This window comes from Saccopteryx bilineata, chromosome 6, assembly GCF_036850765.1.
Source record: "Saccopteryx bilineata isolate mSacBil1 chromosome 6, mSacBil1_pri_phased_curated, whole genome shotgun sequence".
NCBI classification, from domain to species: domain Eukaryota; kingdom Metazoa; phylum Chordata; class Mammalia; order Chiroptera; family Emballonuridae; genus Saccopteryx; species Saccopteryx bilineata.
The window spans coordinates 175,959,386-175,983,681 of record NC_089495.1 but is presented as its reverse complement, the minus strand read 5'-3'; the positions used below and the strand labels follow the sequence as shown (position 1 = coordinate 175,983,681).

The following is a 24,296-nucleotide window of genomic DNA, read 5'->3' as shown; positions in this document are numbered from 1 at the left end:
CAATACAGGATAGTTTTTTTTTCCCCTCAATTAGGGGAAAGCTGAATTGAACTGGAATTAACAAAGTTGAAATATCTTTTTTGCTTTTTAAAATCCAGATGTCCCCTCCCTCTTCACCCTTACAAACTGCAACGTAGTCAGTTTGGGAGATTACAAAACCAGGCGCAATTTCCTGTTCATCCCTTATCTAAACCCTCTGCAGTGTGCCTTTGCAACTGCTCCCATTAAGCGGTGCAGACCTTTTGCTCACATTTTGAGTCTGGACCAGTGTTCAGCCAACAGAATGCAACAACAGGAATGCTGTACATGTTCTAGACCTAAGCTAAGAGCCTTGCAGGTTCCCATTCTCTTTTGGATCCTGCCACCCGTATGATAACAACTCAAGCTAGCCTTCTGGAGAATGAGACACCATATGGAAAAGAGCTAAGGTGACCCTGAATGAACCATTCCCAGCCCGCTTGCCACTGGACCAGAGATGCATGAATAAGACCAGCCTAGATGAGGAAAGTCACCGCCATCAATTCATAGACTTGTGAAAAATAATAACTTTAAATCAGGGGTCTCAAACTCAACTCAGCATGTGGGCCGCAGAGCAAGATCACAGCCGTTCGGCAGGCCGCACTAGGTCTACAAAAGGCAACTGTTACGCAACACTTTTCAGTGTCACAAAACGACCAGAAACTGTAGTTCGTGGATTAGTCTGCGGGCCGCAAAAAATTGTTCGGCGGGCCGCGAGTTTGAGACCTCTGCTTTAAATCATCCTATGTCAATGAGTTTTAGGGTTGTTTGTTACACAGCAGTAGTTATTAATATAGATGGAATATACTCACCCCAGTCTTCCTCATCCTCAGTGTGCTGATGTTAGGCTTAACCATGGTGCTTTGGCCAATGAGATGTAAGCGGATGTGACATGATGTGGCTGGGCCAGACCTCTTGGAGTTTCCACTCTCCATCAGGGAGCCCCACATTAGTTATTACTCTGTTAGCTTCAGTTTTTCAGTACAGACGTGGGGAACATGTCAGCCAAGATCAGTCAAACCACAACTGATCTGCAGGTTTGTAGTGTGAATTAAAGTGTTTGTTACTGTAACCCACTAACAGTTTGGTGTTTTTATTAAGCAATATTATCATAGCAGAAACCTTACTAATTTATTGAGTATTTACATATAAAGTCAATGTATGGATACTATGGGACGCACATTATCTTACTCCATAAACTAGCAGCATACATAAATACATATACAATTGTTTATTAATTGTATCTTAATTGAATTGTACTAGAAAATTTTACAAGATAAAGAATGCTATTGTGAATGCTTTTTGTAAAACAGCAATGCATGAAAAATCTTTAATCACATTGACTTTTGAATTCAGATTTCATATATTCACTGAATTAAGTTGAAACATATATGAAGTCCAAAAAAGAGTATAAGAGTTCTAGTCCTGACACCTCAACGATTATTATCCTTGGATAAATCTAAACACTATTAGAATTATCTGATAAATTCTACCCTTTAGCTTACGGGATAACAGAAATAAGTATCTGTAACAGAAAAAGAGATCATAGACTTTTAGAAAAAAATATGCTATTTAATTCAAAATAGCATGTTTTGTCTGACCAGATGGTGGCACAGTGGATAGAGCATCAGCCTGGGACACTGGGGACCCAGATTCAAAACCCAAGTCTGTTGGCTTGGGCATGGAGTCACTGGCTTGAGCGTGGGATCATAGACATGACCCCATGGTCACTGGCCTGAAGCCTAAGGTTGCTTGCTTGAGCAAGGGGTCACTGGCTCGGCTGGAGTCTCTCAGTCAAAGCACATATGAGAAAGCAATCAATGAACAACTAAAGAGCTCTAACAAAGAACTGATGTTTCTTATCTCTCTCTCTCTTCCTGTCTGTCTGTTCCTGTCTGTCCCATTCCCCGCCTCTCTCTTGCTCACTAAATATATATATAGCATTTTTTAGAACATATGAGATTATACTAAGGAATTCATTAAAGACATAGTCAAAACCTATCTTCAAAGATGTATCAGAGAGTATTTTTATTCTCATTTCTGTTTATTGAGGTACAACTTACAGAAAGTACATGTCTTGCATGAAGTTTACAGCTCAATCAGTTTTTCCATATAAATGTATTTATACCAGCACACAGTTCAAAATAGAACCCGTTTGGAGCTCTGAAGGTTTCCTTGGGTTACCTCCCAGGCTGCACTTCTTCCAAGGTCTTTCATCATCTTAGATTAGTTGTGCTTGTTAATATAAATGGAATGATACAGAATCCATTCTTTTGTATCTCTTTTTTATAGTAAACATTCTGTCTGGGACAGACAACCAGTCATCAGTTTTTTTCCCATTGATGACTAGTATTCCATTGTATGGCTATATCAAAATTCGTTTATCCATTCTAAAATTGATACATATTCTGATTGTTTCCAGCTGTAGACTATTAAGAATAAAGCTGCTAGGAATATCCTTACACATGCCTTTTTGTTGATATAAGCACTTGTTTTGTTGGGTATACCTCTCTTAATGTTATTTTAATTAAGGAAATTTTGTACCATGTAAGTGTTCAGAAATAGAGGTTAGGCTAAGTACATTATGATATATTTATACAAGATCATATGCTGCAGCCATTGAAAGCTTTCTTTTAGAACACTTTTAATCACCATATACAATATGGTTTCTATTATGTCCCAAACTGTGTAAGAATTTCTAAATAGGTATATGAACTATGTATATGTGTGTGTATGTCTGAGTGCATGTGTGCATATAAACAGGAAAGAACTATACCAGAAGGCTAACAGTGATTATCTTTAGGTGATAAGTATATGTAAAATTTCAATTTTTTAACATAATTTTCCAGATTTTTAACAGTGACAAATACTGCCAGACCAGGTAGTAGCACAGTGGATAGAACTTCGGACTGAGATGCTGAGGACCCAGGTTCAAAACCTCAAGGTCACCGGCTTGAGTGTGGGATCATAAACATGACCATGGTTGCTGGATTGAGCCCAAGGTCGCAGGCTCGTGCAAGGGGTCACTCACTCTGCTGTAGCCCCCCAGTCAAGGCACATATGAGAAAACAGTCAATGAACAACTAAGGTGCTGCAATGAAGAACTGATGCTTCTCATCTCTCTCCCTTCCAGCCTGTCTGTCCCTGTCTGTCCCTCCTCACCCCTCTCTCACTTAAAAAAAAAAAGAAAGAAAAAAATACTGCTTTAATCACAAAAATGCTTAATAAAAAAAGATCAAAGTCACAATAGATATCTTCTGTTATTTGGTAAAATTTTATATGATAAACCACAGTTTTGCAACACTTCCTTTGACTTACTATATTTACTTAATCTAAATAATGCAGAAAATCTTGTTCCTCACTGTACCATGCATCAGGATTGAATCAGGCCAAACAGACATCCATCCACGTGGCTCTGCCTGGACTAGTCCATGATTCCAGTTTCTGCTTAATATTACCCAGTTACACATTATTCAAGAAAAGTAGAGATTCCAAAATGGAGAGATGGAAGAGCACAGAGAAAGGCAACATCTGAGTGTTTAATTGAGATAACTGAAGTGCTAGATGAATCTCATTAAATGAAATCATTACCAATTAAAGTGGCCTGAAAATAATAGCCTGATATAACTGTGGATTATGTTGCAGAAATGAACACTTTTATAATGACATGTAAGTTTACTAATTTAACATGTAACCTACTTTTTGCTACTATTTAGTTTATAATAAATGTTATTTTAAATGCTATATCCAAGAATGTAACTGTTGTTTTATTATGCATAATCTACCAAACCTTAATTAAGTTTATATTCTCATATAATTTGACACAAATGGTCATTGGAAAAATCTCAGCCAAAGTCAAAGTCAGCTTAGAAAAGAATCTGAAACCCAGAAAATCCTGCAGCACCAAGTAGTTCCTATGAGAGTCTTTCTAGTCCAGGGATCAGCAACTATGGTTTCCTGAAATAAAAATGGTGTTTATATTTAAAACACTAATACTATAAATGGCTATTGTATACATGATGTGCTAAGTTTTTCTTCTTGTCCCACAAAGCTGAAAATGTTTACTTTCCAGCCTTTATAGAAAAAACTTTTTTGGCCCCTCCTCTGGTTCATCCATTTTCACATACTGGTAAAATGAATGGTGCATCGGGAGAGGTCATTTCAATGTGGAAAAAGAACTGTGCATTCAACATACACATTTTATTTTCCTCTTAAGTATACAGGAACTTTGTATTCCCAACCATTCTTGCAGTTGGCTGGGGCCATGTGACTGAGTTCCAGCCAATGGTTTCTGCTGGCCTTAAAGCTTTCCTACAAGGCTCCATATGCTCTTCTCTCTTTCCTAGTCTGCTGATGAAGTTTCTAGAAAATGCATAGCCAATAAATAAAATAACCCAGGGCTCCTTAATCAAAGGAAGACTTCCCTTTGAAGACCAAAATATTTCAACTTGCAAGAAATAAATTTTTATTGTGTTAAACCATTGAGCTTTAGGGGACTGTTTGTTATGGCAACCAATGTTACTTTCCCTGACTAATATATGTATAAAAATGTTTCAGTATTGTTGTGCTTCGTATCACCATCACATGTTGTTTACTCATATACACACCAAAAAAAGTGTGAGAACAGTTTATCCTCAAGCTTTGTGAGTAAACAAAACATCCTTTCAAAGTCTTATTTGGCATTCACATCCGCCAACAAATCTTTATTCCAAAACACGACTCTTTGTTTGCTGCTTAGGGATAAAATTGAGCTATGATTTCAGAACTCAGTTAGACAGCAGGTAAATAAAGGAAAATCCCGACCTTTGTAAAATAACAACCACCCAAATTTGAGCTCCAAAAACGTGTAAACAGCTCTTTCATGCTTATTCCTCCGCAAGGCTATTTCTCATCTAACTTTCATCATCCTGTTTAGAGTTTACCGAGTGAGAATCTTCAGATTTTAGTTGGGACACATCTGGCTCACAAATGAGGCGCTCCACCCCCAATCATTGTGAAATCCTGCCACAAGCCCTGGTGATGAGATCTTGTGTTTATTAGTAAAGATGTGAGAACCAGCCCGTCGCAAAACTATTTTGAGTGGAGACATCTCTGATGCGTCACTTAAATTTGTCAGTTTGATCTTTCTCTGCTGAGAAACTGCTGTCATAAGTTCACTTCTGAATACAAATGCCGCCATTTTAGCTTTCTTTCAGTTATAACCTCACCTGGGGCTGTTGAAAAGATTATTTTACCTCCTCTTTAGTTGTGAAAAAAGAGTTAACATTTTCAATCTGTGGGGTGGGGGTTCTTTATTTCACTGAGCTTTTAAAAATTTTTCTAGGTATATTTGGATCTGCATTAAAAAATGCATCATAAAGGTAGGATTTTACTATATTTAAATCACTGAAGAGAATTGTGATTAATAACAAATTTATTTTTCCTTCTTTTTTTTTTTTACACCCAATTTGGCTTTCTAACAAAAAGAAAGAAAAAACAGAATTTAAGGCTAATCTAGTAAGAATAAATTGATAATGACTTTGGGTGAGAACAAATTTAAAAAATAAGGGATTCATAGAGGAAAGTCACCCTCTAATACAATCACAGCCCACTGTTCAGAGGGGGCTGGCCAAGATTGACAATTTAGAACAAAGTGGAGTAGGTTTTTTGGAAAGTAGGTAAAGTCTTGGTTTTTTTTTTCTTTCCATATATGAAAAAGGTAACACACCAACATATTTTCAGTTAAGAACTTTTCCCACTTAACCTCGTAAAAATGACTCAATATTTTTGCATCTTGAAAGAGGGTTCCCAATAACTGGGCAAACTGGCATCATTGACCTTGTGATGTGATACACTGAGGGCACATTATTCAGGCCGTATCCTGCCCAAGGTGCACGGTTCAAAACTAACCCTGGAAAAGTACTCGTGCAAGTATAAACTACAGGGATTCTGCAAAACCAACTGGCCTAAACTTTCTAAAAAATGTTAATGACATTAAGGACCAAAAGAAAGTTGTGGGAAGAAGATGGAAGCTGTTCAAGACACATAGAGACATGACAATGACAATTAAGTGAAAGGTAGCCAAAAGGTACAAACTTCCAATTACAAAATAAATAAGTCATGGGGAGGTAATGTATGGCATGGTGACTACAGTTTTATAATACTGTCCTGTATATTTGAAAGTTCTTAAAAGGGTAAATCTTTTTAAAATTTATTTATTGATTTTAGAAAGAGAGGAAGGGAGAGACAGACAGAAACTTTAATGTGTTTCTGTCTATGCCGTGACCAGGGATCAAACCAGTAACCTTTGAGCATCAGGACGATGCTCTAAACAAGCAAGCTATCTGGCCAGGGCAAGAGGGTCAATCTTAAAAATTGTCATCACAAGAAAAAAATTTTCATTATTATTGTATGGTGATGAATATTAATTAGACTTACTGTGATGATCATTTTGCAATATCTACAGATATTGAATCATTGTTATATACCTGAAACTAATACAATAACTCAATTATATCTCAATTTTTTAAATCCAGTAAGTAATTCTCACCTGAATTCTGGATAGAAAAAAATATATAGTGATAAAGGATATTGTAGGGACAATTAGAAAATTTTGAGTGTGAATTGTAAATTAGATATTATTGTATCAATGTTAAATGTTTTGAGCATGATAATAAATTATATTGCGATGACGCAGGAGAATATCTTTATTCTTAGAAAAGATAAGCTGAAGGATTTGGGCAAAAGAATGAATGGTCAGTTTTTACTGTATGACAAACCCCCAGACCACAGCAACCAATTCCTTTGCTCATCATGCTGTTTAGGCCGAGCTCATCTGGGTGGTCTCTGTGAGATTGCTGCTGAGCTTCCTCAAGTGTCTCTCATCAGCAGCAGGTCAGCTGGGTGGATCTGCTTCTAGAAATAATCTGGTTGTTGACTGCAGTGGACCAGGACCCTGTCTCTTTTCTTCCAGCAGGCTAGTCCTGGCTCATTCACAGGCAAGTGGCAAAGTTCCAAGACAGACACAGAGAGGAAGCATGCAAGGCTTCTTGAGACCTGACCACAGAACTGGTGTCATAACACTTGTGCTCATTATTAGTCAAAACCAATCACAAGGCCAGGCAAAGACAATCACAAGTCCAGCACAGTCAAGGAGTGAATGCTCCCACATTGTGATGGGGAAAGCTGCAAAGTCACGTGGAAAAGAGCTTTGACACACTGAAGAAAACTGTGGTCATTAATACACTCTTCCCTAATGATGTATGGTTGTTTATTCAATTATACTTGCAACTTTTCCATAGGTTTAGATTTTTTCAAAATAAATAATTGGGGGTAGGGCCCTGGCCAGTTGGCTCAGTGATAGAGCATCAGCCTGACACGTGGAAGTCCCAGAGCACACAAGAGAAGTAACCATCTGCTTCTCCACTCCTCTCCCTGTCCCTTCCCTCTCTCCCTCTCTTCTCCTCCTGCAGCCATAGCTCAGTTAAAGCAAATTGGCCCTGGGTACTAAGGATGGCTTCATGGCCTCGCCTCAGGCACTAAAATAGCTCAGTTACTGAACAACAGAGAAATGCCCCAGATGGGCAGAGCACCGCCTGGTAGGGGGTGGGTGGATCACAGTCAGGGCACATATAATAGTCTATCTCTCTACTTCCCCACTGCTCACTTAAGAAAAATTAAAAAAAAAAAAAAGTTGTGGGGAGGAATAGAAGATAGTACAAGAAGCCAGGTACAAAAGATAATATACTAATAATATATTTTCCTAAAGACAAACCCAATGTATGGTGATAAAAGTCAGAGTATTGGTAACATTTGGGAAATTAGCTTCTGGGGAGCTGGTACTGTGCTATTTATTTATCTGAGTAGTAAAAATTCCATTGAGCTATAAACTTAGGACATGTACTCTTTTCCATATGTATGTCATACTTTAATTTTTAAAAGTTTACCTTGAAAAATAGGGCATTGGTCTTGGAGCTGGGGAACTTGTTGCTGCCACCAAGTCTCTCTGTGATATTGAAAATGTCTATTTCATCCTCTGGGTGTGAGTTTCTTCATCTGTAAAAGGAAACTAGATGAACTCTATGGGCCTCTTCTAACTCTGAGACTCAATTCTGACTGAATAGTTTGCTCTCTCTTCCTGCTCAGAAATGATTTGTCAGAGTTAAAAAAACAAACAAAAAACTTACATGATGAAGCACTTTTCTCTTCCAGCTATAACGTGTCCCTGTGATTTTATTTTGCTTTCTAGAATTTGCACAGAATTAAGCATAAGCAAAGCAAAAGCAAAGGGCCTATTATGAAACGGATGAACTCTTCAAGGGCCAGCTGTTTGCAGAAGAAGTCAGCAGAAATGTAGTCAAGGATCCTGCCACAGAAGGAAGAACCATCATGAACACTTTCAAAAAAGGTTTTTAACCTCTTCTGGTCACATACTCAGTGGTCTCTTGCGTTCTTGGTGCATGTTGGGGCTTTTAGGACCAAGTGGAGAGCCACAGGCACACCCTCTATCTTAATGTCCCGTGTCTGTGTTAGAGATCCAGGAGGTGGATGGCCCAGGTGTCCCACAAGCCGAGCTGTTGCTCCAGGGGTTGGAACCCCTGGGGCAGCTCTGAACCTCTGAGGGTGAGGATTTTCTCACTTGTGAGCACCATGAGCCCTTCTGAGTTCAAAGGACTCTAATGGAACATCACTTGGGGCTTTTTGTTTGTTTGTATTCCTTTGAGGGCTTAGAGTTTACCTCTAAGTCTCCTTTCAGCTACAATTTTCAACAGTTTTCTAAAACCTGCATCCATTGAACAAACATTACAAAGCATCTACTTTGTGAATTCAGAAGTGAATGACAATCCTCCTGCTTTCCTGCACACTATTTGGAGTCCTTCATCTATTAGAAAGAAAGAACGGGTGCTATTCATTTTGTCCTACTGTGGCGGCAATATTTGAACTTCGCAACAGCCCTGGAGTAGGCATTCTCAGCTCCAAGTTAGAGGTGAGGAAACAGACTCAGAGAGGTAAAATCACTTGCCCAAAAGTAAGTCCGTCCAACCCCACTTGCAGTAATTCCTTCATCCACGGCACCTAAGATGAGGTGGTGTCTTGCGTGAGTCTGTTAGAACAGAGGCTGGCACTGAGACATGCGGTTCGGCTGCCTGTTTGTGTACGCAGAGTTTGACTAAAACACAGCCACACCCATTTATTCATATATTTTCTTTGACCGCTTTCCCACTGCAACAGCAACAGTGGGATTGAGTAGTGGTGACAGTGACCTCAGAGCCCACAAAGACAAAAAGCTTTGTTATCAGACCCTCTAAGGAAAAGGTTTGCCACCCCTCCCTCTCAGGACATTGCCTACTATGTTTGTGACAGTAATGTAAAGCCTTATACAAACCCTAAAATTTTGGTGACTTAACACATGTTTTTAAAAGTTTATTCCTCAATCACACAATAGCCCAGCCAGGGTATTCTGGGTGGAGTAAGGAAGCCAGGATGATCATTGGCCTAAGGCCACCCTGGGCAGGAACATCCAGCCAGCAGCCAAAGTGAAAAGAGAGAGATCATGCAGAGGACATTTTTATGGGCTAGATATGGAAATTGCACACATCACTTCCATTTGCATTTTATTGGCCAGAGCTCAGTCATATGGTTGTATCTACATGCGCAGGATATTGGGAAATGTAGTTTACCAGTACGTCCAAGAAGATGAGAAAACAGGTTTTGGTGAACACATAACAATCTCCACCATAATCTCTAAATGCTAACTAATCGTTTTCACATCCAAAAAAAATGTCTCTAGTTTTGACATTTCAAATCTGTCTTAAAGCTCACATACAGTATAAATGTGGGGTGTTTTTTTTATTTTAATGTGTTTTAAATTGTCTTACTGGGGTAAGTTCGACCTTACCCTTTTGAGATACATGTTAAAATATGTACAAGTGAAATGATATGATGTCATGAATTTGCTTCAAACTATTCTCAGAGGGAGGAAGTGTTTGATAATATAGATGAGACAGGATAGGCCTTGAGTTTTGCTGAAGCTGGATTATGGGTATATAATGATTCATTATATTATTCTCCTTACCCTTGTGTATGTTTAAAAGCATAATATGATAAAAAGTTGTATTTTAAAGATTGCACTAACACTACTCTTTGCTGCCCTGCAACAGATATTAGTAATAATAACAAAGTAGTGATAATAATAAAGTAGAAACAATAAAGACCTTAACTACAATAGACCAAAAGGTTCTCTTCGATGATATTCACTGCAGGTGTTCTGGCTTATTGTTAATTTCTTTTACATTTTGCAAATATTTCAGTCAAATAAGTTTGTCGGCAAGATAAAGGGACCAATAATCAAAACTAAGGGGAAATCTATGAGGGGAATGGTATAGTCAAATGACAGAAGAATTGATATTCAAGGTCAGTCAATTATAGTAGGAACACTCTCAAGAGAGTTAATTTACTAAGTAGGATCTAAATAAAGACCTGATTTATTACATTCATTAAACAAACACTGTTTGAGCAACTACTCGATGCAAGGCATTATGCTCAGCTCTAGAAATATGCTAGTGATCAGGCAGATGTCCCTGTCTCGAAGAACATACCACTTGTCGGGATGGGTAATACTAGCTGCTATAGCAAACACCCAACAGTCACAGTGCTTCCAACAACCAAGTGTTATTTCACAGCATGCAAGGTTAAATAAATCCCTGATCCAATAGTTCTCTTTTGCGTAGTAACTGTAAGAATAGGTCTTCTTTCACCTCAGAGTCCTTGCCATGTATTAAGGGAAGAGAGAGTTGTACATAGAGGATCACTCAGTTGATTTCTGGCCAAACGTAGAAGAAGTAACAGAACTCTTCACTTCCTCGCCTAGATTCAAGTGTTGCTGAGAAATGTTTATGTAGCTGTGAACCTGAGAAGAATAAAACTGGATAATGCAGGGGTGTAGGGGAGAGGTATGCTCTGGGATGGTTTACCACAAAGGTGACCCAGGTCTGGTGGGAGGGTAGACATGTAATCAGACATTTTACTAATTAGTTAGATATGAGGATAGCGCTGTGGGAACTTTGAAGGAGGCACAACTTTTAAAACTCATCAGCTATTAGTAAGATTTCATAAACATGCTTGAAACTTAAATTTGTTTAGGCTATTAAACTTGTCATTCTCCAAAAAAAAAAAAAAAAAAAAAATTGTCAGCTCATGTTCCCTAACTCATCAAAAGCAGATCGTTGCTGGCAACCCTGTTTGCCAGCTCTGTCCCAGAGCACGGACATTTATCGATACTAGTTATGTGTGCTTACTAGAACATAAACTCACCTGGAATTTGGATCTCACAGCGTGAAAGGATTTTAATAGCAGTCATTCATACATTTGTTCAACATTTTATAAAGACTTCTGTCCCCAAAATTCAATTTACAATTTTTACAACATCTTACAAAAAGACTTTGATCTCCAACTCTCCCTGTACAAATTTACAAGAATTTACACTCACTGAAAGGATTTCTTTCCAGAGTTGTTTTTTTTTTTTAAGTCATTTTTTCTTAGGATCCAAAAAAAAAAAAAAAAAAATGTTAATTTTAGATGAGAGGAGAAGCAGTGGAGGTTCACATGTGGGGACTGTGTGTGATGGAAACACAGGACACAGCAGCGCCTGGATTCTAATTTGGAACAGCCTGCCTCAGGCCATGAGAAAGTCATTGTCCCCGTGCTCCCGCTTCACAATCTGGCACAGAGGGGGTTAGAGCCTGCCCTGAACCCGGGCTGGCTACAAGATTCCAGTTTGCCATCTTAATTTATATATTCCACCCATGTGCTGACTCCCCTGCCCTGTCCCCCACGTGACTCTAATGAGAAAACACACTGGAGGATCCTCGTGGGATCTGCAAGCTGCTGGGATCCTCTCCTTTGATCTCCCATCTGAACCACGGACGGTCTATTATTTCAAATTCTTCCCCCAGCGCTCCGGTTGGCAATTATTGGCATTTTAGAGCCTGGAAATTGGGATTAGATGCCTGACAGGACTGACTGCCTAAAAATCCAAAGCAAGCACTCCTTCCAAACATCCTCCCCCCCCAAAAAAAAAACAATAACACCAAAAAGAAAAAGATACAGTGTACTTTATAAACAGCTGCCAATTCATTAACACGATGCTAGAGCAAGATGAATTGTACAGATGCTGAAGGCATTTTTAAAGTGATAACTAAGCCCTTCCTTTCCCGAACGCAAATAAACTAACCAGCACCCCATACCTTAACCAGCGCTATTTAAATTCTGCACAATGCCATCGTGACCTGTGGAACTTTCGGAATGATGAAAGTGTTTCTTGTCTTAATCTGGGCGAGACTTGGCTGAAGTGCCCTGCGCGTCAAGATGTGAAGTCGGAAGGTAGTTGATTTAAGAACCTTTCCTCAGTTTGTAACACAGGGAGGAGGAGGACAGAAGCCAGGCGGGGGGACAGGCACGCCAACGAGAAAGGTCTGTTTATGTATTTAATATCAGTCACCAAGGGAGAATCGGGATGGCCCATCCCAGGGACCCTGGATGCGAGATGGACTTGGAAATTTGCGAAATGCTGGTATGCGAACGCCAGGACCGAGGGCTCCGCAAACCGGGTGGGAAGGGCTGGGCGGGCACAGGGGAGGAGGAAACCGGGGAGGCGGAGAAAGCTCATTATAAAAGGCACCAGACATGCAGAGCGTCCGCCACTCCGAGCCACTTCTGGAAAGGGGGAACCACAGCAATACCCAGAGGGAGGGAAACTTGGCGTGCTACTGCAGTTATCTGAGCCCACCGTCGGACCCAGTTGGTTCCTGCATCGGAGGCGAGGAACCCGCGCTCTCTGCCTGACCCAAGCCCTTTCACTCGCCAGCTAACCTCTGCGAGGCATGAGCGGCGCGCGGGAGCCCGAGGCTGCAGACCGGTCATGAGGCGGTGGCCCAAGAACGGCGGCTGTGCATCTGCAGCCTCCAGGTCCCCTCCGGGAGCGGCGCCTCCAGGATGAGTCCCCCGACCCGCGACTGGCAGAGCTGAGATTTATCCCCAGTGCCTCGCCTGCGTTCTGCGCGCCTGAGCCGCGAACACTCGGCCCCAGCATCTTCCTGCCTCGACACCTGCCCGCTGGACCAGGCCCACGCCCAGCGAATCCGATTTGCTTCCCTTCCCAGGCTCTACAGGGCTACACGGGTGCGTGAGCAGCGGTGCTCAAGGGGCGAGCTGCCCAGAGTCCAGGAACAAGTGTCAAGATCCTCTGGAACGACTCTTTATCATCCATCCCCCTCTTACGCACGCCAGATTCAGGCGGGGGCGCACAGTCGCAGACAGACACCTGGCTTGTCCTGCGCCCCCTCGGTTCTCCATCACCACAACTCCAACTCCACTTTAATAAAAGTTTCTAAACTCGCTCAGGCACCCCCCACCACCACCACCGCCCCGAGCCTCAGTGCGCACAAGGGCTGTGCCCTCTTCGGCCACAGCGACTTCGGCAGCGGTGGCGCGCACTTGGCACAGCCCGGCTGGCGGAAGCGGACCCCGGAGGGGTGCCCAAGTCACCTCCAAACAGTGACAACCCCCGTGTATCCGCAGCACCCATCTGGGGCTAGCTCAAACTAGCACTCGGCAACGGGGCGGTGCGTCCCGCGTCCCGAAGTAGCCCAGGGAGGAGGGGAGGTGGTTCGTCGGGTGAGTGGCTCAGGGCGGGGGAGCCAAGCGTGGAGGTAACTCCGGGCCGCCACTGAAGCCCTCCTCCTCCTCCTTCTCCTCCTCCTCATTCTCCTCCTCCTCCTCCTCCCTGCGCTCCTCTGGCGGCCGCTCCTGCTCCAGCTGCGGCGCCGCGGCCACATCTGGGGCGCCCATGTGCGCTCGGGGGCTCGGCTGCGCCCGCCCCGCCGCCGCCCCCGCTACCCCCTGCCCGCAGGGTGGTCCCAGGCCCGGCCTGGGTCGCGGGCAGCCCCCTGTCCCTGCCGCCGCAGGGAAGCGCCGGGGTTTGCTCCGCAGCCGCCTTGGACGCCCCCGGCCCCGCCGTGGCTCCGCCGTGGTGCGGTGGCGGCGGCGGCGGCGGAGGCGGCGGCGGCTCCTGCTCCCCTGGCCCCGCGCGCCCCGCCGCGCCCAGCGCCAGCCCTGCGGGCCCGGGGAGCGGGGCCCCGGCGGGGGCCGAAGCGGGAGCCGCGCTGCCGGGCTCCGGAGTTCCGACTCCTCCTCTCCCGGCGCCACCGCCGCCACCGCCCGCCGCGCCGGGTCCTAAAGCCGCGCGTCTCAAGAGGATGGTTCGCCTGGCGGCAGAGCTGCTGCTGCTGCTGGGACTGCTGCTGCTCACGCTGCACATAACGGTGCTGCGCGGGTCGGGAGCCGCGGACGGGCCGGACGCAGCCGCGGGCAACGCCAGCCGGACCCAGCTGCAGGTGAGTGCGTCGCCGGAGAGGGGCGCGCGTGGCATCGGGGACCCGGGGGAAGGGGTGCCGAGCTCGCACTTGATGTGCGCGAGGAGGCGGTCCCCCGCCCTACCCGAGAGCAACTGTTTTGGCAGCGGTTTTGTCGGGGCAACCCGTATTAGGCAGAGGCGGAGCGGGGATACGTGTCGGGAGGCTGGACTTGGCGCTGAGCTCTGGCGGACGCGCGCCCTCAGGTCTGCCACAGGTCAGATATCTGGGGGTGCACGGCGTGTAATGGGCGGAGGAAGTGCGGAGCATGTATGTGTTTGCTTTGGGGTGGTGCCAGGCTTCGGTGGCCCTTCAGAGGCCGAGTACTGTTATCGCTCTGGGAGGCGAGGCGTGCGAGGTTGCAGAGGGAAACTTTATAGGATAATATTCTCAAACTGGGTTTGGGAGCAGGAATCCCGGTGAGTCTGCCTCTTCAGAAAGCAATTCCAAAGGTCAGGAAATGATTTCCCGAGGAGAGTGGCCAGACATCCTCTCTTCTCCCACACGGTCCCGGTGCCTCCGATGTCCCTCGTGGGCCTCACCCGAAGCTCCAGGGTGCGCTCTTGGCCAAAAAGAGAGCACGGAGTTAAGACACCTGCCCTGTTTGGGGCCGGGGTTACCCGGGGCTTTCAGACTTAGCAAAAGACTTCTTCCCAGTGCTCTGTCCCTGTTGAAGATCACCTTGGGAAAAGGGTTCTACTGATCGATTTTAGCTCCGAACCTGAGAGGTGGGAGCCAGGTAAGGATTCCCTGCAGTTACCTTGGAAAGCGCTCTTTTCCTTTGGTTGGGTATGACAACTGTCAACTTGGGACATGCGTAGAAGTCTGCAGGGATTTTCTCAGAAAGCAGCGGAAATTCCCTGGCTCCTAAAATCCCCTCCTCAAATTAGCCCCTCTAAAACTCTTTGCTATGTCGAGATAAGTATTGTTTATTATTTCTAAGGGGCTTTACAATCATAGTCTCATTCATTTTTAACCTCTTTATGTAATTTGTTGCCAGGGGTTGGGGATTAAAAACTTTTACTATTACAGTAACACTTCACTTCAACACTTAAAACAGTGCTTCTTATGCTACTGTTTTAAGTGCTTTACAAAATTTAACTGATTTAATGAGGTACTATATCATTAATATAGCACAGAAAGGTTAAGGAACTTGCCAAAGTTCACACATTCCAAACCCTTGATTAACTGCACGAAGCTTGATCTTCGCCAGGTTGTTATAGACTAAAGCAAAGTGACCCTTGCACACTAACTCAAAACCAGGAATGGAAAAGTATACGCCCAAGAGCCTAAAATTCACTTCAGTTTGGGGCATTCCTGAACACATCCTAACATTGTGAGGTCCTCACACCTGCTCCTGGTGGGCAGACAAGTATGGAGACAGACCGATGGGATTTCTTTGGGGGAAACGGAAGATAGTACCATTCTATGGACTGTGCTACACCCACCGTTCATGTAGGAATAATACCTAATATCTTCAAGATTTCTGGAAGTCATATTTTATACATGATGCTTTCTTTCCACATGGGCTCGTGAAAAACTGTAAAAGTGATGTTCTATGGAAAAGTAAATTTGGCAGATTTCTTTATGAGGTGCTTGCTATCATTAGAAGAACCAGGGGGCAGTCTTTTCTGCCTAAACAGTAAGGTAATGAGAGAAGCAGCCGGTGGAAGTGGCAACTGCAAAGGGGAAGTGGATTACATTCTCCAAAGGGTCTTTGGCCGAGGACCTGCCCCCAGAGAGCAGAAGAAATGTGGGACTTACAGAGTCATGCTCTTAGGAATAACTTGAGCCCCGAGGACCTGTTGCTCTACCAGCTTCAGTTTCTCTTATTGGTAGCATTTGGTTATGCTGTCCGTTCAATGCACTTATCCAGGCAGAATGATGAGTTTAACAGTTTAGCTCATAATTTCACTCTCTTTTGTAATTTGTTATTATAAAAGTTTTATAGTCTTCCTGACTGAAGTTATTTCATTGGCCCTCTGACTCCCCAAAGGTATTATGATTCAAATGGAGAATGTATGTTCCACCGAGTGAGGAGGTGTGCAAAAGACATGTATTAGCCTGTTGTTTTCAGGGCCCAGAAGGTAAATTTGTTGGTAACAGGTGTATTTGAAAACAAAACTGTGGATGTTATGCTCTTTCTGTCTACTGGACTATTTTAAACTCCATTTAAATGCATTGGCTCTGTGTTATCTTAAGCTGCTAAAACCATTCTTTGCAACTGGAAAACTAATCCTTATACTACATTATTTTTTATTATGTCTCCTTGAAAACATTCTAAAATATGAGGTCAGAGTCAGAAATACAAAATGGTAGGTTTATTTCCCCAATTTGAAGTATATTTTGGGATCATTTAAGAAGAGATACACTCCTATATTTAAGATCTGGTAATTCTGACATATCAAGGATACTCAATAAAACAGTAAGAATAACTATAACAGCTACGATTTGTAAAATGTCTTTGTGTCAGACACTGTTCTTAGCACTTTAAATATATTAACTTTTTTAAATGTAAACTTTTTTTAAAGCAGGTAGAAGGTGCTTAATTTTTTTATTATTTTATAGTGTGAAAATATTTAAAGAATATTTTCATTCCAAGTTCTTGGAAAGTCACCATGCTGACCACGAGAGAGAGAGAGAAAGAGAGAGAGAGAACCTTTTAACAATTTACATTGTCAAACACATCTCAACAGTTTTCTATTGTTAGATATGAACAGATATGTATATATACACATAGACTGATTCACATATATATATATACATACACATATACAAACACACACATATATACATGTGTATATGTGTATATATCTATAAGACCTAACATTATTTGGTGGTTTCAGCATACTCAGGGGGATAGAGTTTTTTGCCTCTGTGACTGTCCCTATGCTGGAGTTACTCTGTTATGAGATGGCAGTAGACTGCTTTGAATTCACTATCTCTATTGGTCGTGTGGCTCATGAAAAATAATGATGTGTTTGTACTATTATCATTATTTTAAAATATCTAATAAAAGTTATCCAGTTGTTTTCAACAGCTGCATAAAGTGCAGAGACATGAACTTTTTTCACTTTTGAATGAAATCTTATCACCTCTCAGCCTTCTGGCTAAGATTAAGTGTAAATGAAACCTTACCTTTTCATTGAAATAAGTTTGGCTCATGTTGATTACATATGCAGATTAGTTATTTTGCATGTCTTTAATTTATAATAGTAAGAAAATATATATATAATAAAAGCAGCCTGAAAGACAAAGCATTACAAAATATATAACCTATAGGAGATAATAATAATAATATAATAACTCTTTAACTTGAAATTCAAATAAGTGCCTCTCTACTAAATCTCAGTCAGATTTAGAATCATGATTATCTCTAGATTTTTAAATAGTAAAGCCATTAAGATAGTGACATTTAAACAAGTATTATAACACATTAAGTTGATTATTTTTACAGTAACATTAAAGCAAACCAAACTCTGAAATGTAACTAAATGTCTTGGTTCTCAGTCTCCTAACTACAATTTCTTCCTTTTATCTCTCTACTTGCATTCAATAAACCAGCTGAGCTTCTTGTACTCACTGCTTCTCTGGATTCACGAGTTCATCTGAGCTATTTATATCAGTAGAAGCAAAGGAAACATTTATTTGTACTTAATACAAATAAGGTTCTTTAAAATGACCTTTTGAGATAGGTAGTATTTATACCCATTTCACAGATGAGGAAATTGAGGCCTGAAGAGGTCAGCGTAGCTTGCTCAAGGCCACACTGCTCTGAGGGGTCAGCACTAGGATTCAGACCCAGGCAGGCTGACTGTGGATCCCAAGTGCTTGTTTCAGTCCATCAACAAGACTCCACCAGCTCTGACTCAAGTCAACATCCATTGTGTTTCTTGTTTCATGACTTGCCTGCCCATTTTCTAGGCAGGCTGTTTGCTCTTGTCCTTGCAATTATATAAATGATGAATAACTGTCTCACTTAGCTATTGCTGCCTAACAAATGCCGAAACTTAGTGACTTAAAACAACCACCATGTTATTTGCTCATGAGTTCGTGTGTCATCAACTTCTCTGGAGTCACGTGGGTGGTTCTGCTGATCTTGCCTAGGATTACTCATAGGTTACAGCCTTCTGTGGGCATGATGTGAGCTGGATGGTTCAAGATGACTTCACTCGTGTGTCTGATGATTGGTGCTGGCTGTCACTTTGGCTCTCTCTCCATATAGTCTTTACTCCTCAAGGAGGATTTAGGGGCGTGCCTTTCCATGGTGGATTCAGAGCAGCAAGAGACTAAAAGCGGAAGCTGCAAGGCCTCTTGATGAATTTGTACATGTCACTTCAGCCACATTCTATTGGGCAAACAAATCACTGGGTCAGCTCAGATTCTAGGGAAGAAGAAATGGACTCTTCCTGATGGCAGGACCATCAGGTGAAATTTTTATTCATATTTTGTGGACTGTTGTCTGGAATACTTTTCTTGTTCTTTATTAGTATTACAACTCCTGCTTTATTTATTTAATTTTTGAATTTGTTGGGTGTTTTTTTTTCACCTTTATTATCAAACTTTCTCTGCCTTATTTGATTTACGTATGTCTCTTGTTAATAACCCGTAGATAAATTTTCTTTTGTCATGCAGTTTAACCTATTTATATTATTGTAATTACTAATAGATTTGAAAATTTTTTTTCCATTTTATTTGGTGTTTTCAATTTTATAATTTTTATATTGCCTCATCTTCTCCCCCTCCACTTATCTGTGTCACCTTTGGCAATAGGGTTACCCTATGCCTAATTTCCTCATCTATAAAATGGACATATAATCACTATTTCCTAACATCTTGGCATTTAAACATTTAATAAATACTTAAATAGTGTTTAATTTGGTCATTTTTCCATCAAGTTTTGACAGTGTTTTATTTCTGTTACTTCTAATATTTTAAGATTTGCACTTATATTTTTCTATCAATACTAAGAATCCATAAATGTTTGCAACCTACCCCTCCCCTGGAAAATACAATATATTGGCATTTTTTTGTTTCTCATGTCCCTCAAATTTTAATCACATTATCTGAAAATTTAGTGCTATATTATTTCTTTTTTTTCCTTTTCTTTATTCTGCCTTTCATTCTTTCATTTTCAGTGTAGTTATCTTAGAAATAATTTCTTAGCAGTTTTATTATGTTCCCAATAATTATTCAGATTTAACTATATTTCTTTATCTGCTGCTGCTGCTTCTTGAATCTCATATTTTAATCTTTTATTTTGTTGGAATACATCCGCAAAATGTTTTTTTCAGAAAGGTTTTGTTAAAGGGTAAACTTTATGAGATCCTACATTTTTTTAACATACATATATTTGTTTCTCACACTTAAAATGCTAATTTGATAGTTGGCTTGTTGAATATTGTTTCCTCATAGAATTTTGAAGCTATAATCCAATTTTACTATATCATATCATGTTTCAGTAAGAAGCCTGATGCTGTTTCTTTGTGGATAAATTAAAAAAGAAGACTGGAAGCCTTTCAGCTTTTTCTCTTTCTTTATAACATTCAGAAATTTTATCAGGCTGTGTTTAGATTTAGGGCTTGAGTCATCACCCTGTTCAGCACTTGCTGGATCCTTTCAGTCTTCAGCCTCAACTGAGTCTTTAGCTTGAGAAAATTTCTCTAGTAATACCTTTGATAATTTCCAATATCCCTGTACTCTCCGTTTGAAACTCTTGTTTGAGTTTAAAACCAATATTGGAATCTCAGAATCTATCTTCAATGTCTCTATTTTGTCTCTCATATTTTTATCTTTGTGGTTTTCTGATGTGTTTTATGCCGTGGCTCGATCTTCCATCGTTGGCGACCCCAGAGCTCTCTCCCCCCTCCACTCTTTCCTGTCCTTACTCTGTTCTCCCAGCTTCTACCCATCGCCTCTCCTCTCTTCCTCTCCTTGTCATTCTCCTCCACCTCTTCCTCCTTCTTTTCTTTCTCCTCCTTCTTATTATCTTTTTCTCTTCCTCCTTGCATTGTTCTAAGGTTTGTCAATGATAAATAATTTACATACAGTAAAAAGAATGGATCTTCAGTTCCATTTTTGAGAATTGTATATATGTCCATGTAGCTACTATCAAAATTAGGAAGTAGAACATCTCCTAACACCAGATAGTCTTCTAGTACATCTTTGTAGGCAATTTACTCCTCTCAGAGATAACCACTGTCTGGTTCTTATTACCGTAGATCATTTTTGCCTGTTCCACATCTTGATACAGATGGAATCATGCTGTGTGCATGATTTTTATGGTATGTCTGGCTTCATTTGCTCAACATAGTGTTTTTGAAAATAATTTGTGTTGTTGTATATATAAGTAGATTTCTCTTTTTCATTGCTTAGTGGTATTCCATTGAATAACTATACCACAGTCTATTTACCTATTCCCCTATTGATGTACATTTGGGTTGTTTCCCTTAGATATTATGAATGAGATCATGTTAACATCTTTGGACAAGCCTTTCTGTGCACACGGGTTTTCATTCCCAATCATTTCCCACTAGTGAAACTGATAGCATCTCTTTTTGATGTTACATATTATGGGAATCTCTCTAGGGAAATTCACTTCTTTAGAGATCTTCCTTTCACTTTCTCGGCGCTGTGGTGTTTCACTTTCAGTTGGTTATATTTGTTTCATACCTGGCAGAAACCATTCCTTCTTCCATAGGTGGCCCCTTCTCAGCTTTCCAGTTCTGTTGTGATTTCTTTTCCTAGTTTGTCTGCCCTTTCAAAAGAATTTGAAGGGGGGAGAGCAGTGAACAAAAATGCTTGGCCCACCACCTTGAACTGAAGCACTATCATTTTATTTCTTAATTTTACTTTCCTGTAAAACAGAAGAGAGTTACATTATTTCTGCAGCCCCGTCATTCATTGTCTTCCAGCCGTGTTCTAATAGGGTTGACCCTTGAGGCTGGCGGACAACCCCGGAGGTTGTGAGAATTACCTAAAGAACAATCTATTTTGGTTTTAAAGCCTCTAAAGGAAAGAATCCTGCAACCGTCTTCTATATTTTATATGACTGTATATTTTTTGACAGCCTTAGTGGCAGAACATTCTTCCTGGAATGTGTCCTTTAACTTGCTTCATGTTTGCTTTTTTTCTTCCCACTATATAGGAGCAAGTGACTTGTCCTCTTTTCAAAAAAATATCTCTTGCAGGACTTGAAGGTTATTATTTAATAGTTCCTCTGTCTTCCAGATTTGATTATCTCAGTTTCTTTAGCTTGTCTCATTGGTATTATCTTACAGAATTTAAGTCGTTTCTGTGCTTTTTCTCTTTCTCTCTCAACTTCTGAGACTGTCTTTTGCCACGCTTGGCTTGGGATTTTATGATTTATAAGGAAAGCATGGTGACGAAGCCCTTTTCTTCAGTGATGGCTCAGAGTGTCCCTCTGTCAGTGTTCATCCTCTAAAGGACAGAAGATTAATTAGGGGAAGGGATAGGGGCATCTGTTTAAGGCCCAGAATTATATGCAGTGAGTTTAAGAAACAGCAAGGGAATGTTAATGAAAAAAAAAATCTCATTGTACATTATATTTACATCTTGTCTGTACTCCCTTTCCATAAGAACTTAATAAGAAGCCATGAACATAAAAGAGGTAAAGCTTAACTTATTTCTTCTGTGACATATCAGCCCAGAGATTAGGAAGAGTGCCATGCTTGTAATGTCCACACGCTGTGGCCCAGCATTCCTTTTGGGACGACATGCTCACTGCCCGCTGTAGTCACAGGCTTGATAACATTACCTACACCCTTTCCTTGTCTGCCTTCTTTTTCTGTCCCCTTCCAGCTTTCTGGGCTTATCTCTGAGTAGTTCTACTTGCTCTTTGCCTCAGGTTTTGCTTCTAGGAGAACTCAAATGAAGCACCACTCATACCTAAGTCCTGAGGATCGAGGCGGCTTCTATAGGTAGTAATGGTATAGGAAAAGTAAGAGGCCAGTATCCATGCAGCACCTGCTTCTTCTTCTTGTTGTGAATGAAGTTGAAATCTGTTAGCCTCAGAAAGGGGCGTACCATAGGCAGCAATGGAATCAAGCCACACCAGGACCTCCCAGAGCAGCTGGGAATGGAATTGCAAAATTTTAGAAATGGGAAACATCAGTCCTAGCCAAAGCCTACAAATTGCTGGTATTTAGAGAACTAGCTGGTCGTGGTTGTCCTGAGGCCTGATTTTAGGTAAGAGGGTGAGTGGCCGTGGGAAGTCATGGGAAGTCATCAAAGGTGTGTGGGATTGTCATCTAATGCCTGGAAAAGGCAGAGGCCAAGGTGCCTTGATAAATATAGCTTTACATCAGCCCTCCCCCCCAGGCACAGACTAGCATGTGTCACTGGAAAGTTGTCTCTGTAAACTGCATAGAAGTAAAAACAGTAGGTTAACTGCCCCTTCTTCCTGTTAGCCTGACTCATGCTCATTTTAGTAAACCGAGTCATCTTTCACCGAGCTGTCTCTGTGACTGCTGTACTTCTGTAGGCCAGCAACATCCCATCCCCTGGAAGAGTCAGTGCCACAGGGCCGTGGGATGGGAGAGTTCTATCTTCAAGTTTGGGGCCTTGGGCTGCTGGAATTGCAGTTTGGGGCACCTCAGCCCCCAGATGTTTAACAGAAAAGACCCGGAAGAAGGAAGGTAGACTGCGAATGCAATAGACCACTTCCTGCTGGATACTACATCTCTATTTACAAAAACAACAAGGTGTGGCTGGAATCTGTATGAAGGGTGCAGGAAAGCTGGCAGCGATGTCAGAGGCCACCTGGTGTTAACTCACTCCCACGGGTGTCCAGGTAGAATATTCATGCCAATGCCAATGAGACAAATCAAAACCATGCCTTGGCTCCCAGCCGCCTCATGGAGATAAAGATGGGAAGAGAATGAGGGCAGAAGTGGCAGTTGTGTTATTTTTTTTCTAATACAGCTTTCTTGGGCTGTAACTGACATACGTGGATCTGCAATTACATATTGAAAGTGAAAAATCTAATGAATTTGACACCTGTGAGACCATCAACACCATCAAGGTGTAGGAAGAACTGTACAATCTCCTGGAGTTTCCTATACTCCTTTGTGAGTCCTCCCTCATTCTCTAGCAATCCCCGGGCCACCACGGCTCTGCCTTCCGTTACTCCAGGTTAGCTTTGCATTTACTAGATGTTCCTATAAGTGGAATCACACAGAATGTACAGTACAGTGAGCTTCTTTGCTCACCGTGATGATTTTGAGATTTATCCAGGTTGTTTTGTGCATAAAGAGTTTGACCCTTTTTATTGCCAATTAGTATCCCATCGTATGCAATCACAGTATGCTCATATGTTCACCCACTGAAGCACGTTTAGGTTGTGTTCCAACCGGAGCCTATTAAAATAAAGGTGCTATGAAGATTCAGGTATAAGGCTTTGCATACATATATGCTTTCATGTCTCTTGTGTAAAGACTGAGAGCAGAATGGCTGGATCATATGGTAGATATATGTTTAGCTTCTTGGGAAATAATGGCAGTCTTTTTAAGGCACTCACATAACATGTTTAGAATCTACAACAACCCAGGGACATCGTTGCAGAACTTCAGAGACTTTGGAAGTTGAATCCCAGATTGGTACTTTCCTACAGTAAAAACATAAGTGTGTGATCTATAGAATAGTATGAAAAACTGGAAGAGAGAGGATACTATCTCCTTGGAAAGAATTCTCCTAGTTTTTTTAGACTACCCGAAGGACAAACATCTTATGGAGCTCCATTCTCCAGGTTATGGTGGTCATGATGGTGGAGGAAGAAAAGTTAGGTGCTGGGCAGGAAAACAGAGTGGAGAAGTGTCCCAGCGGAAGACCCAGGCTGCTCCATAAGTTCCCTTCATCTTCCTTACCCTC

The 24,296-nt window shown here is 41.6% G+C and overlaps 1 protein-coding gene across 2 annotated transcripts in view; it reads left to right on the top strand.

Annotated features, from left to right (window-relative positions):
• The first annotated feature begins 14,252 nt into the window (after positions 1-14,252).
• ISM1 (isthmin 1) overlaps positions 14,253-24,296 on the top strand; it is a 73,519-nt gene continuing 63,475 nt past the window's right edge. For both annotated transcript variants that reach the window (XM_066234262.1, XM_066234261.1), the window contains exon 1: positions 14,253-14,390. In XM_066234262.1, the coding sequence (XP_066090359.1) occupies positions 14,253-14,390 (138 nt within the window). The remainder of the gene's footprint in view (positions 14,391-24,296) is intronic.